Below are 16,106 nucleotides of genomic sequence, written 5' to 3'. Positions count from 1 at the left end.
TTAAAGGAACTGAAAAGCATGCAGGAATGTGATGATTCATGATTCTATGACTAGAGTGGTATAGACTGTTAAAAATGAATTAATTAATAATTTTTAAGTGAAATGAATTTAGGGAAATAATGACTTTTAAAAATTGCTGTACGCTTAAAATCTCTAGGCCTTCCATAAATAAAACCTTAACCTAAATTTGGCTAGCCCTAGAATTTCCTGAGAAAGAATATTTCCAAATCGTGAAAGAAAGACTAGGATAAGAATGGAAAGTGAAAAGCAAGTCTCCTGCCTTCTCTTTGGTCTTTGACACCAACGCTTTTTTTCCCCCCTTTAATTTGACCTCAGTCACTTCCTCAACTGAAAAAAAAAAAAAAATCAAACCCTTATTTTCAATGTTAAAAGGGAAAAGTTATACTTACCACCCACAATTTAGGAGTCCTATAAGGGGGCTGATGGGTTGATTATCTTAACCTTCTAACACTCTTTTATCAGCGTTTAATCGTTGTCGGGGTTTTCTGGCACACAGGGGACTTAATGGGCAGAACATAGTGGGTGGTGCTGATAGTATATGGAAGGAGGAGAGTGGGAGGAAAATGATGCACTTTCCATGGCAGTGAAAGGAGCAGAACAGACTGAGCCGGCCATATAAATAAAGAACTATGACATATCGCTGCACACACACTGTATACCTCGTGTGATTTGTGAGTAGCAATGCTCTTTGCATCAAACCTGTATCACAGAGCAAATTCATAAGGCAGCAAGAGCCACCTCCGAGTGCAAAACCCTGCACCTTTGCTGTTTGGAGTCTTTAAGCCTCTCATTCAGGGGAATGAGTTTCATTTTACAAGAGGTCCTTAGCTATAATGCACTTGGCCCTCATCAACAAACAAAAAGTACGCAGAGGTTCTAGAGCAGAAGCAGAAAACTAACAGTAAATGCTAATGAAAATATAGGAAAGTCTTCCTTTTAAGATATAAAAAGGAGTCTAAAGAAAAGGGCCACCTGCAGTCTCTAAACTATAAGCCTCAGTTCAGAGAGAAGAACCCTACAACCAAAGCAATCTCAGGCTCCTTCCATCCAGGTTTCTCGAATTTAGAAACCAGTATAGTCTCTCTCAACTGTTAACCAATATTTTACACTAATAAAATGGTCTCACTGCCTCTGTGGCTACTCTAATCCCTTAGGGAGTCTTCACAGGATGAGGGCCAAGTTTTCAGCAGAAAAAGGCCTGAATTGAAAAGAACACCACCAACAAAAAGCCAGCCCTTCTCCGTCAGCAATCCTCAAGCTCTCACGGGAAACCCCCTGCTGCTTTGTTATAGGAATTAGGCACCATCTACACAGTATGGGATAAGAACAAAACTCCCAACATCTCCAGTTTTTAAAGGACTCAAATCAATCAGTTAAGAGGTAAGTTTAGAGTCAGCTTATCCCCTTTGGTATCAATAGAATAAGATTCTGTGGGTCTGTCAGGGAGGCGAGCAGAGAAGGAAGGTTAAACTCTCTACTACCAGGTAAGTACTTAGCCACGTCCAGAACAATCATCTATATATTTTGTAACTCTATACAGGGGCTATTTGATCAATTTAAGAAAATGACCGATGTGGCATACTGCACACAATTGTGATACAGTAGAAAGCTAGCTCAGTGGTCTGCACAAAAATAACCAACAAACGTAGAGATTGTATGAGTCAAATATCCCACTTATATAGCTAAAAATAAAATAAAATCTGCCACATTTCACTGCATACTCATCACGCAAAAATAATCAAATTTCTCAATCTCTGATAAGGCAATCAATTGCATTTTCAAATACAAAAAGAGTATAAATTCACTTGTAAGACACCTGTTTAGGCTCTTCAGAGCACTTACGATGATGAATCTTCATTCACAATGTTGTGAAAAATATTAGAATCATTTTCCTTCCAGTAGATTAGCTCCATTTTACAAATGTGCTCACTGAGAAACCAAAGGGGAAGTTTCCAAGGACACTGCTAAATATGGTGTCAAAAACCAGAATCTAGACCTGGCATTTTCTCATCTCAGCTCCTGAGGCTAGCATTCCACATCAATACTGACTAAATTTAAAAAAGGACAAGAGAAATCCTTTGAATTTTGAGGCGTTCGGCATTAAGTCACCTCTGATTTTACTGACCTGCCTGCCTAGAATGGCTGGAGAGCCTGCTTCAATACGAAAGCAAAGTCAGAGTTGCTGCCTGCTGGCTGAACCCTCTTTATTTAAGGAACACCAACTTCTCTGGCAGTCACAAGTTCTCCGAGCCTTTTACCATCCCTTCCAGCTGAATTTCATTTTGCTTGATTCTAGCTGGCCCTACATAAATCTTTTATCATATAAAAATGCTCCTGATTCTTTTGCCTTCTAACTGGAAGGGAAAAAAAAAGACCCTATATGAAAATGATGGGGATGCATGCAAACAAGCAGTGGTTACATCAAGCTGTAACTGAGAGCCAGGATAGGGCAAATCTTTTGAAATCAGGCAGCAAAGCAGAATCAGAAGAGGTTGGCTGAATAACCTACTAGCAGTCACTAACAGCAGTACCATAGGAGAAACAGCAATTTGACTGGCTGTGACCAGTGGTGGTCTGCTTGTGTGACTATGCTTCTGCAGGAGAATCCAGATCAAGAGCTGTAGAACACATCTGAACCATGTATTTCTACTGGCATCTCCCCCACCACCTCCTTGCAGCTCAGATGCCCGGACTCCACTGCAGAGCTTTCGTTTACAATAAAATGATCGTGGCTTCATTCATTTGCAGCCCCTTTAAAGCCCCTTCTTGGCTCTGCTGGAAGATTTTGCTCTTTCTGAAACAAGTATGCCAACAGAGCTACAACATATTACTATTGCCTGCTATATAATTAGCTACAAACCCACAGCACAAAACTACAGGGATTTACAGGTGCCCTAGATTCTGCTTTTCCTTCCCCCTGGAATCAGCTAGTCTTCCTTGACAAGAAGGGACCTTGGGCTACCCTAATGATATATTGAGAGTTTTAAACTCGACTCTCCAATCTTCCAAGGCTAGAGTGCCAAAATAACACAGCAGAGACCAGAAGCTGAGCCATGGATACAGGAAAGCACTTAAACCTGCTGAGAATCTTCTCTTATGCCAGATGCTTGCATCTTATCAGCAGACTACCCTGCATGAAGGAAGCAAGCACTGTAGAGTTTTATTTATCTATAGCTCATTCTTGCCTGCTAACTACAACCAAATGCTCCCACTGCTAAAAAAAATGCTGCAAGTTGGATGACTTTTGAGTGTCTCAGTATGAGCCAAAGAAGGGTCTAATCTCTGGGTATCAAAGATGATCAGAATCCTCAAGAATTGCAATGGGCTGCCGATTAGCCCCATAGACGGCTTCTGATTTCTAAACTTCCTCACAACCTTCTTCATGAAAAGAAGGCCCAGAGGCCATCCACCAACAGCTAAACTCTGAAGGTGCCAAGCAGCCCAAACTCAGTCATGGCCAAAACATGTGGTATCAGGGGAGAACACAGCCGACCTCTTCTGGATGCGAGATGGGAGAAGAGGAAAATGCTTGAATTAAAACATTATAACATAGAAGGCCAAATTCACAGGGAGCAAATAGCAGAGAAAGTGCAGTGCAACTCAAATTAACTAAAGTATGGATTTCCATGTAAGAAATAGGTGGGAATAAACACCAGTAAGTCTTCACCCATCATGTACGTATAGAAATATACAACAAAATGGACTTCCATCTTCTGCATCAATTGTGGTGCTTCTTATTTGCATCACAGATTAAAAGTTTAAAAAAATGGACTATGTTCACTAATATGTATTACTTATGAAAATCATTTGGAGTTTTAAATTTCATACTCCCAGACTGTCATAATATGCACAACCATATGCATAGCCACAGAGTTTATGGGATAATATACTTTACATATGTTTGTATAAATATTTTAGAAGATCAAATACATAGGCTGACTAAAGAACTTATTTGTTTCCAGATTATTCTGAGTTACTTAATATGTCCAAAGCTAAGTAAAATCGTGAATGTCAAATGATTTGATGAATCGTCAAAAATACATTCAGGAAGAGGCTTTAGTGTAACAAGCTTTTCCATCACCAGCCCCACAGAGTGCTAAAAGTAGGGTTTCAGAATGAGAAAAAAGACACACACACACCACCTCTGGCTCTAAACCCTGAGCCTCCCTGGAAGAAGACAGAGAAAAAGGAATGCTGAATGATAACAGTCTGAGCTCCAGGATTAATCCATGTAAAATACTGGTTGAACTCACTAAAGAGCTGGCCTGATGGAATCTTAGACAAAAGAATTAAGTCCTAAAAGTCTGAATAATAATAAAATGTTCTCTTAGTGCAGACCAGCTATCCTGACTACTCCTGCACCAAGAAAAAGACTGAAGAAACTCCCTCATTTCTCCTCCAAGGACAATTGCTAACTGGCTACAAATCACCTTTAAAAAATGACAGCAAAAATCCCCTCCCCTCAAAAAAATTCACATACAATAGAACATAGTCCTTATACGCTAAGAAGATAAAGAAGGAAAAAAAATCCACACATTTCCCATATATATAGGTGTTCCATATATAAATATATAGGTTTCCTACTATGCTTAAGTCAAGTGTAGCTGCTGTTCAAGTGAAAGGAATTTAAGAAGAAAAGGGTATATCTAGGCCAGGAGCTTCCTTTAGTAAAGCTCTAATATCTGGATCCTCTGGTGCATAAGACCTGAGGACGCCGAATAAGTTGCAACTACAGTTCCCATAAAAATCTGAAAGTCTTACATAGAAGATCAGGAAGTAGATGACATACCTTGGCTGAAGCCTGCCTAGCAATAAGGATGATGAGAAAGTCACAGAGGTAAGAAATTGTTTAGTCATCTGCTGCCTTTTTTTAAAAAAAAATATTGTGAGAGGTATTAGAAAAAAACAGGCAAATTATACTGAAACACAGAGTAACTAAATGTCAAACAAAAGTTTCAGTCCACAAGATGAATAAACATCACAGATCTGCTGTACAAGAAAGTACCTAAAATCAACAATAATATATTGTATACTTAAAAATTTAAGAGGGTAGATCTCATGTTAAATGTTCTTTCCACAATAAAATTTAAAAAAAAATTTTAAGTATAAGAAAATGTCAAGCAATACAAAGTCCCACAATGAATTTGAACAAAAAGGTACCAAACATGTTGGCCATGTGCTAATTGCCCAAATGCGCTGAAAAGGGTGTTTCTTCGCCCTTCTCAGAGGCTGCTCCACTTATTTGCAATGGCAGCTGCTTGTGTTTTGCCTGCTTCTCTAAAAATCAAAACGTGCAAATGGGACACAGTCTTCAATCCAAGTGGCATCTAAGGCATTTTCCTGAAAGAATACTCTGCTATTGTCAGTTTACAGACAAAGAGCCATGTTTCATCCCAACCCACGGGGGCTAAATCACTAGTCAAAAACAAACCACAGGAATAGAATTCCACCAGATGACCCCATACACAACAAGAGACTGTAGTCTTGCTTTGATAATAGATAGCTTAGAAAGATACTCCCAAGGACTTGCTGGACAAGTTTAGTCTACTTCAAATGAATGTCTGGGGACTTCCCTGGTGGTCCAGTGGTTAAGAATCCGCCTTCCGAATGGACTTGAGGACACGGGGAGGGGGAAGGGGAAGCTGGGACGAAGTGAGAGAGTGGCATGGACTTATAAATACTACCAAATGTAAAACAGATAGCTAGTGGGAAGCAGCTGCATAGCACAGGGAGATCAGCTCCGTGCTCTGTGACCACCTAGAGGGGTGGGATAGGGAGGGTGGGAGGGAGATGCAAGAGAGAGGAGATATGGGGATATATGTATATGTATAGCTGATTCACTGTTATACAGCAGAAACTAACACACCACTGTAAAGCAATTATACTCCAATAAAGATGTTAAAAAAAAGAAAAGAATAAATGTAGAAAAAGAAAAAAAAAAGGATCCGCCTTCCAATGCAGGGGACGTGGGTTTGATCCCTGGTCGGGGAGCTAAGATCCCACATGCTGCAGGACAACTAAGCCCACACGCTCTGGAGCCCACATGCCACAACTAGAGAGAAGCCCATGTGCAGCAACGAAGAGACCGCATGCTGCAACTAAGACCCGACGCAGTCAAATAAATAAATAAATAAACATTAAAAAAAAAAAAAAAAAAAAAAAAAAAAAGAATGTCTGGCTAGAAATGGGAAGACCAAGTACCAGGAAAGAAAATGCAAAAACTGGTTAAAGAATGTATATGTTTTCTCCCCCAAGAATTTTTGCTTTGTTAACCCGAAATATAATATTGGGGAAATATAAAATTCTGTTTAGCATTAGATATGTAAAATATGTATATTCATATGCCTGTTCTCTGTTCTCACTGAACAATTTTTAAAGCATGTGTAAAATACTGTAGTATAGCTACAGTATCAGAAGTGGATGATTGCTGTAACTACCAAGAATAAGCAACATAAGAATAAAAGTTTGTAAAAAGAAAAAAAATATCTCTCCTAGGGATACTACCATTAATATAAAACAAAGAGGACTCAGTGTGATTGTCCTAATTAATTCTTGGTCTACAGTTGAGCTGTCTATGTGGCTAGGAAGTGCTGGAAATATGGCTAGCCTGTATTGAGACATGCTGGAAGTAGAGATACACTCTAAATTTCAAAGACTTTGTAAAAAGAATGGAAAATATCTGATTAATAACTTTTTATTACATATTAAAATGGTATTTTGAGGGACTTCCCTGGCAGTCCAGTGGCTAGGACTCCACGCTTCCAGTGCAGAGGGTAGGAGTTTGATCCCTGGTTGGGGAACTAAGATCCCACCAGCCATGCAGCCCAGCCAAAAAGAAAAATAAAAGGTATTTTGGATACAATGGGTTAAATAAAATGTTATTAAAAGTAATTTTGTCTGTTTCTTATTAAATATGGTCATTAGAAAATTTTAAATTACATATGTGGCTTGCATTATATTTCTATTGGACAGTGCTGGTCTAGTAGTAGTGATTCTCAGTTGTAGATGGTCAACAGAATTATCAGAGAAGCTTTTTCAAGAAGTGGTCCCCTGGACTCTGGTTCAAAATTAATCAGAATCTTAAGAGCCAGGAACCCATATGTGTATTCTTAAAACACTTTGCAGATAATTCTGAGAATCACTGATCTAGAGGTTAGTGGACATAACTGTGTCCTTGAGCCTTACAGGAACTGAGAGTGGAATAAACGCTGGTAGACAGTCTCCTGTAATTTATTTCTGTAGAATTAGAAACAATAATGCTTATGGCCTGCTTGTTCAAAACAGTAAGAACAGAAAAGAACAAAAGTACTGAGGTTAGAAAAAAAGTTGGAACTTGACTCAAAACTAGCTAAAACTAAGATACCCTAGAATTCTTCTGTAAGGGTTGCAGGCCTATGATATAATAAAGAATTTGGCCTTTGTCCCTGGTTCTTGGGAAAAAGACTCTAAATCCTTGGAACTTCTCAAGTAATAGAAGTGCCTTCATTATTCATGTGCCCCTTGGATCACACCTGAGTTTATGCTAAGAGGTAACTCAGGACAGGGGCTACTCACTAGGAAGACCAACCATGTGATGAGAGGGTCAGCTGGACCTCTGGGGAGGGAAGACAAGCTGGAGAGTGAGTTTAATCACGTGGCCAATGAGTCAATCAATCGTGACATTGTAATGAAACCCTGATAGAAACTCTGGGCACCGAAGCTCAATGGAACTTCTTGGTTGGTGAACACACTGATATGCTGGGAGGACAAGGTACCCTGATTCCACAGGGAAAGAACTCTGTGTTCAGGACCCACCCACCACCCCCCAGACCTTACTCTATGTATCTCTTCACTTGTCTGGTCCTGATCAGTATCTTTTATTAAAAAAACTGTGATCGTAAGTATAGTGTTTTGCTGAGTTCTGTTAAGTTGTTCTAGTGAATTACTGAACCTGAAGGGGTCATGGGAACCCCCAAATTTGTAGCCAGTTGATCAGAAGTGTGGGTGGCCTGGGAACCCAACTTGTGGCCACATCTGAAGTAGAGGTAGTTTTGTGAAGAACTGAGCCCTTAACTAGTGGCATCTGATCTAACTCCAGGTGGTAAGTGTCAGAATTGAATTGCAGTACACCAACTGGTGTCAGGATAAGGTCATAACTCCAAACTGTAACAAAAACATTTATAAGAAAATATAAAATCTTACAAAACTAAATTCAAGTAGCAAATCTGTAATAACTGAATAAGCCATGCTCTAAAATTAAATATAGCATTCTGTAATTAAATCTGATAATACATCTTCTATTCCTAAACTAACAAAAGGATCTTAGACCTAAAAAGCATTAAAGCAATTTTAGTTTTCTGGTTTCCACAAAGACTATTTTCTCTTTCCTCCTTTATTTTCCCTATCTTCACCTTTACATCTACATTAATAATAATAATAATCCAGCAGTTTATAATTCTGTATACATACAACCAAGGAAGACTTTAGAAAGATGACAGGATTACTGCTCTGTTCAGGTCTGGTCTTTATCCAGAGGAATGTGTACACCTCAGTTGTTGGGAGGGACACGTATACAAGTTTTGAAACCATATCAGCAATAACCAATAACCACCCTTGAGATGGAAAGGTGAATAAGATTTCTTAACAAACAGTTAAGAAGCATGTCTCTCATTTTCCAATCGACTTTCCCTCACCAAATTGGACACAGATCCTCAAATTTAAAAGTAGGACAGGGAGAGCAATTCAGAAAGGCAAGGGGAGCAATGAGGGAAGGAAGGAAATCATAAGCAGCTCTGTGGCTTGACTACAAATCACTGCCCAAAGGGATGAGGTAGTAGAAAGCAGGAAGAAAAGGAGAATGTTCCGAGAATTACAAAGAGCATTAAGTTTAGCATGTAGTTCTCTACAATTATTCAAGGAACGCAGGAAAAGAAAGAAGCCTGAGCACCGAGCCCACGTGTGCCATGAGTACCTCGCTGCTCGCTGAAGGACAGCCATTCGTTTCTAGGAAATGAGATTCTGAAATCCATGGAGGCAAAAATGTACCGAGAGATGCTTGCTAAATCAAGGATATATGCTTTTCTCTGCCAGCCATAAGGTATTTTCGAGGTAGAGAAGTGAAAGGACCTTCTCAGACAAAGAAGACAAGTACTTTTTCTGAAGATGCTACTGCTCATCTGCTGACCTCTCCTGGATCAACAGTGGCATCCAGTGGCTGCAAGTCTCAGCACACACTTCTTTGTCTCTAGGAAGAGCTTCTATTGCTTTGGGTGAAGTGGCAATTTGGAACAAAACCATTTCTGTTGTCTATAACTAAGGATCCCCAAAGACATAGTACTTTGAAATAAAAAGTGAAGAACCAAGCCCATAAAGCAGAAACGGAGCTTAAGATTGGCTGTGGTTATTTGTATTTCCTGTGGTATTACTGAAAAGAATGAAAATACGGGAGGAGATGAACATATGTGTGGGTGAAATTCCTAAGTTTTCACTGCCTCAGAATACTTTAAAAATAAATGAGATTACGGGCTTCCCTGGTGGTGCAGCGGTTGAGAGTCCGCCTGCCGATGCAGGGGACGTGGGTTCGTGCCCCGGTCCGGGAGGATCCCACATGCCATGGAGCGGCTGGGCCCGTGAGCCATGGCCGCTAAGCCTGCGCATCCGAAGCCTGTGCTCCGCAACGGGAGAGGCCACAACAGTGAGAGGCCCGCGTACCGCAAAAAAAAAAAAAAAAAATGAACAAAGGGACTTCCCTGGTGGTGCAGTGGTTAAGAATCTGCCTGCCAGTGCAGGGGACACAGGTTCAATCCCTAGTCCGGGAAGATCCCACATGCTGCGGAGAAACTAAGCCCGTGTGCCACAACTACTGAGCCTGTGTGCCACAACTACTGAAGCCCATGCACCTAGAGCCCATGCTCCAGAGCAAGAGAAGCCACTGCAATGAGAAGCCTGCGCACCGCAACAAAGACCCAACACAGCCATAAATAAATAAATAAATAAATTTCTAACAAAAGAGAATGAATGGACTAATCCTAAATTTCTATCTTAATTAGACCGTACTTCCGCTCTCCAGATCAAAGATCAAAAAAATAAAAAAAGAAATGGACACCAAGAGGCTCTTCTTCTCATGGTTTAAACATGTTCATTTTCTGCTCTACATTTCTAGCTTAGAAAACCATACAGAATGGTCACACACACATTACCCACCCCCACCCTCCCTTTAACTCTGATAGAGCTCTGGTTGGCTCAGGTGCACACACCAGCTCAAACTCACCTGTTTGGATGAGATGTGGGCAGCATGAACTGGAATTCCACCACGCAGGTGTTGTCCTTAAGCTGGCGGTGTTGTACACTGTTAAGTTCATAGGCAATATAAGCCCTTCGAACATACACCTGGTTAAAAAGTAATCCTCAGTAAATACACTTCAAAAACAGAAACTAAGAGATGGTTAGCCCAGGAAAAAGACAGTCTTGAAAAGAGGTGTCTGATGCAGAAGAAGGTGGTCTGTGGTGACAAGTCCCAAAGCCCCGTACATACATACCTTGCTTTAATTAATAAAGCTGGAGTCTTAAAGCTATACCCATGACTATAAATGGAAACAAAGCTAGCCTTCCTCTGCTGGACACCTCTAGGTGTGCTATAAACCCTTCACACTGACCTAAACTCGAGAGAAAGTTTCATCAGTTAGCACAAAAGTATATAGAACCATGACTATTAATTCATTACACATGATGATTTCAACAGAAGATAAAAGCAAACAGGGAGAGGGACTTCCCTGGTGGCGCAGTGGTTAAGAATCTGCCTGCCAATGCAGGACACACGGGTTCGAGCCCTGGTCCGGGAAGATCCCACATGCCACGGAGCAACTAAGCCCGTGCGCCACAACTACTGAGCCTGCGCTCTAGAGCCCATGAGCCACAACTACTGAAGCCTGTGCTCTGCAACAAGAGAAGCCACCACAATAAGAAGCCCGCGCACAACAGTGAAGAGTAGCCCCACTCAACGCCCACGCACAGCAACAAAGACCCAACACGGCCATAAATAAATAAATTAATTAATTAAAATAAAAGCAAACAGGGAGAAAAATGAGAGGTGCTGATTCTGGGCCACCGGAGGAGTGAAGATAGAAGACAGAAACAATTGAAGTACAGTCTAACTCTTTCACTATCTTGTATCTTTGTTTCGTTTTCCCACTGGCCCAAATCGATTTTACAGTGTTTATATCCCCCAAACCCTAGGCAAAATCAGGAAGGCATAAGTTGACATATAATCCCTCAAATACACTAACTTGACTCAAAGAAACAGCAACAGGCCACGTCTCAGGAAAACCCGTCAGTCCAACCTCATGTACTTCACAGCTAATTTGCCATGCACATAAAATGAGACACATCAGCATGTGAGGTACGTCAGGAGACTTTGCATTAAATGGCATAAAAACACTGTAGAACACTTAGATATTTTCAAATTTTGATATTTACTGAGTAGCATACATTACAGTCTCCCCACAGAATACAAATAAAAACTAACCCAAAAGAGCTCGCAAAGGGCTGTAGTGGTATCATATCACATAAAATCATTGAAGACACTCCTTTTCCTCATGTTCAAAAAAAACATCTACTTGGCAACTTTACAGCAGTATTTGGGGCCTGCAATTTTTGTGCTTAATGAGGTAGGGTGCTGTAGTGGAAACAGAAAAGTCATGAGTCAGATTGACCTGGGTTCAAATGCAAACTCTTCCACTTACTATCCATATGAATTTGGGCAAGTCACTTAACCTCTCAGAGGCTCACTTTCTTCTACTTCATGAAGTAATTGTAGGATTAAATGAGAAAAATAAAGCACCTAAAACTCAGTTCATTAAATGTTATTACTTTCCTTCTCATGCCGAAATAGTTCATAAGAACTGCTTGACAATTCAGAATATAACTAAAATTCATTTTATTTGGCCCAAATCACAAAATGGTACTGTTCTGATCAGCCACATATTTTTTCACTTATTGTGTTAACAGGGAATCCTAATCATTACGAAATGGAAGAATTCAAATACCTGGTAAGTAGAATTGAAAAATGCTAGCAGCTATTTTCCTGTGATTGGAGCCCAGAAACTGGTGATTAGTTGAGTTGACACACTTGAGTAAAAGCAAGACCATTTGTTTCAGAGGAAAAGAGGAAGGTTCTCTACTCTTGAGAACCAACGTTAAGGCCAAAGAAAAAGGACAGATAACAATAGCCAAATGGACAAAAGGAGTCAGCCAGAAACTGAGAAAAAGGTCATGTCACGTTACTATGAGAACCTACCTCCAGAGCTGCCATCCTCACGACCTGGTTGCTGTGATAGAAGAAGTTTGGCAGGACATCGAAAATTGACGTTTCGGACAAGATGAGTTTCTGGAAGGTACAGAGACAAGCTTAAACCATTACATCCATAAGAGAACAATTCCAATGGACAAGATTTAGCATTTGAAGCATTTAGTGAAACTTAAGAATTTTGTCTATGAAGGTCACGTGTGATCTTACCTTCTCTCTGCCTCAGCTTCCTCAGCTACAAAATGGGGAAAATAAGAATACCTATCCTCACAGGGCTGTTGAAGAGTTAATATACATAAAATTCTTAGACTAATGCATTAACAGTGCGTTAATTATACGCTAATACAGGTGTTTACGGCTATTATCCTCTCTGACACAAATCCATACTTAACTTCTAATACATTGTCCCACTGCCCCGCTACGGTAAGCCATAGATTTTTGATTGTTGAACCCTCTATGTCAACTATGAACCACATAAGCAAAAACATCCTCCCCCCCTTTAGTTTCCCCAGAACGAAATCTGATAGAAACCCTGAAGATTCCCTTAGCTAGGTATAATAATATTATCATTATTTCCAAGTAGAAAAATAGAAGTCATTCCTGACAAAATGGTGTTGTTTTAAAAATAATAGTCAAGGTTCTTTGAATTAGCAGTAAAATTAGCCAATATTCTTTTATAAAATTGGCTCTGGGGCTTCCCTGGTGGCGTAGTAGCTGGGAGTCCGCCTGCCGATGCTGGGGACACGGGTTCGTGCCCCGGTCCGGGAGGATCCCACATGCCGCGGAGCGGCTGGGCCAGGGAGCCATGGCCGCTGAGCCTGCGCCGTCTGGAGCCTGTGCTCCGCAGCGGGAGAGGCCATAGCAGTGAGAGGCCTGCGTACCGCAAAAAATAATAATAATAAATAAATAAATAAAATTGGCTCTGTATGAAGCTTAATAGTAAGCATTAAAATAAAACTAAATGATTATTTAAGTAGCTTTGCCTGTAGAAGACTAACGACTACCTATTTATACATCTGATTCAAATATCAGAAATCAACCAGCGCTACCACTTCATTCTGTCCTAGAATACCTTCTAGATAAAAGCGCAAGAGGTGAAGACTTCATTAGGACGCTTCTATCAAGGCAGGCCTATTCAATTTTTAAGCTAAGCCACAATTCTAACAGCACTTTATGAAGAAAAAACACATAAGTATAAATCATTTTAGAAATTCAAGGTATGAAACTTCATTACACAGAAAATCAAAATTGACTGACTGATTACTTAAACTATGCTTGGGAATAAAGGGGACAAGAGTGCAGAGTGGCAGAAAAGGGCTATAATGTATACCTGCAGGTTCTCAATGCAAAACTGATGTCCGTACATGTCAATAGCTGATAGGAAGATAGACTCTACTTGGTTATGGCGAAGCTCATATGATGGCAAATGGGAGGCAATAAGAACCTAGAGTGAGAGCAAAATAAAAGGCGTAAGTTCCTGAGGGAGTGATTATTCTAGGCTCCTATTAGGCAGCTCTGATACAAAAGCAATAAATATAAATCTGTAAGTGCAGGCATCAAAGATAAAACAGAGACCAAGTAAAACAACTTCTGGGTCCTGTAACATAAAGCCAAGGCCACCAAATACTGCATCTCAGTTGACTCTTACCATGATTTGCTTGTGAGCAATTTCCCATGGGGGCAGAGGGAGGGGGAGGGAGAAAAACCAGCTTCAATCAAGTTCCATCAGTGCATGTGATTTACCACTGCAGAGCTGCTAGTCCTGGGGACTGCATGACTAGCTGTTAATGGGGAATCAGGTCTGGCAGGGAACAGCTGTGGGGAAGGTTGGTGCAGCAGAGCTAGCCTTTCGCAACTCTGAAGGGGAAAGACTAGGAAAAGCTGCTCCGACAGCCCCAGGTACTCAGTCCCAAAGAGGAGGTGTCAGGATGTAACACCAATGCATGTGACGGGCAGAGAGAGTGAGAGCAGTGTCACAAACAAAAACAGGGACACGGTAGGACCTGAATACCCTCAGCAGGTCACTGAGAGGTTCAATAACTTTGAGTAATTCAGTGACATGGATACAATTGTAGAGAAAGCAGAAGGTCACTGAACAGCTTCAAATGCTGCTTCCTTGTCGATGCCCATGCGCTGGAACACAAAGGGAGTGCCAACTCCTGGCTTCCCTGCTGAAACCTTTTGGAATGGAAATGAAGACTACAGGGTGAAACTGGGCTGCTCTGGGGTTGTGCTGATTGCTAGCACCAAAGATTCATTTCATTATCTTCTTGCTTTCCACACTTGACTTTTTCCTATACACTTAAAAGTTTTCACCTGCTTCTAAGCTCCCTTTGGAAAGTAAGAAATATTAAACCTATTGCTTTCCCTCAGTCTCCTTTCCTCCACGTGACCCTGGTTTACTAGGAAGGGTAGGGAATAATAACAGGATTTTATAATGGGGGGAGGGCTCCTATTTTTTAAATTAATTTTTATTGCAGTATAGTTGCTTTACAATGTTGTGTTAGCTTCTAGAGGGCTCCTGTTTTAAAGAAACTTAACGTTAATCTTTTCCTTTCTCTTTAAAAAACATATACCACGTGAGAATGTTTGTTCTGAGGGCAATGAGACATACATGGGAAATTGCATGACCTTTGGAAGGTGCTGGAGGAAGAGCTCATTGCATCTAGGACTGCCCAGTCTATGAAAACCATTCCTCCCTCCGGACAGCCAACACATGTCCTTACCTGGCGTGCTCGGAGCGCCACCTTAGCATTGGTGGTCTTACTGAGTTGAGTTAGCTCCGTGAGGATATTCAGCAGCTCGTCAGTGAGAGTGGGGTCCCGGCCACACAACTGATCCTAATTGTTAACGTGACAAAGAACATACATATCCATGTTAAAAAGAACTGAGGTGGAGAGAACTTTGAAATGGGAAAAGGGAATAAAAACAAAGTAAACAGAGCTAGATTACTAAGATGCAAATGTCCTGTTACCTTTATCCTAAACAGTGTGGTAAAGAGATCCCAGAGGGGTACTTCCCTGGTGGTCCAGTGGTTAAGACTCCGTGCTTCCAATACAGGGGACCCGGGTTCAATCCCTGGTCAGGGAACTAAGATCTCACATGCCACATGGCCAAAAAAAAAAAAAAGAGAGAGATCCCAGAGGAAGCTGCTGCCAAGGAGAAGCCCAATTCCTCAGCCATTCAGATTCTAAATTCCTAATGTATTTCTTTATAAATCAACACCAGACTTTAAACAATAGAAATCATTAGAGACCATTAAAAGGGGTCAAGGGATTCTAGCTAAGAAATAACAAAGGCTGTCTCAAAGTTTTAAGAGGTTTTAAATAATATAGGGACTAAAAGCTTTCCTGTTCCCTCTCCCACTTTTGGAAAGAAGGCAGAATAAGGCAAAAGGAAACACTCCTGGTGGTTTTCATTCCACAAACCAAATGTTCAGCATCCCAGGAGGGTGCAAAACAGAAACATAAGCACAAATTATTCATTTGTAAATACATGCTAAATAAAAACACCATCTCATAGTCTGACAATTCTATACCCCAAATCATTTACCCTCTTGCTGTACGACGAATCATTCCATGATACCTAAACATGGAGATTCCTTAGATGGATTAGAGGGAAAAACCAAGCTCCTACTATACAATCCATGGTGTGATTCAGACTTGGGTCCTTTGTCTCCAAAAAATTAAAAAATTTTAAGGAAAAAAATCTCTCATATTTTGGGAAAAATATTTCTTCTCCAGGGCAGTATCAGTTTATTCCCTAAATTCATCCATTATCCATGGGATTCTCATCTAAGCTG

The 16,106-nt window shown here is 40.6% G+C and overlaps 1 protein-coding gene across 17 annotated transcripts in view; it reads right to left on the bottom strand.

Moving 5' to 3' along the window:
- ACACA (acetyl-CoA carboxylase alpha) overlaps nt 1–16,106 on the bottom strand; it is a 283,052-nt gene that overhangs the window by 121,683 nt on the left and 145,263 nt on the right. For all 17 annotated transcript variants that reach the window (XM_033431572.2, XM_004271716.4, XM_033431570.2 and 14 more), the window contains 4 exons: nt 15,031–15,144; nt 13,635–13,748; nt 12,296–12,385; nt 10,271–10,389 (listed from right to left, as the gene is read on the bottom strand). In XM_033431572.2, the coding sequence (XP_033287463.1) occupies nt 10,271–10,389; nt 12,296–12,385; nt 13,635–13,748; nt 15,031–15,144 (437 nt within the window). The remainder of the gene's footprint in view (nt 1–10,270; nt 10,390–12,295; nt 12,386–13,634; nt 13,749–15,030; nt 15,145–16,106) is intronic.

This window comes from Orcinus orca, chromosome 19 (assembly GCF_937001465.1).
Source record: "Orcinus orca chromosome 19, mOrcOrc1.1, whole genome shotgun sequence".
NCBI lineage: Eukaryota > Metazoa > Chordata > Mammalia > Artiodactyla > Delphinidae > Orcinus > Orcinus orca.
Note: the sequence above shows the minus strand (reverse complement) of the source record. Positions and strands in the feature narration are given on the sequence as shown.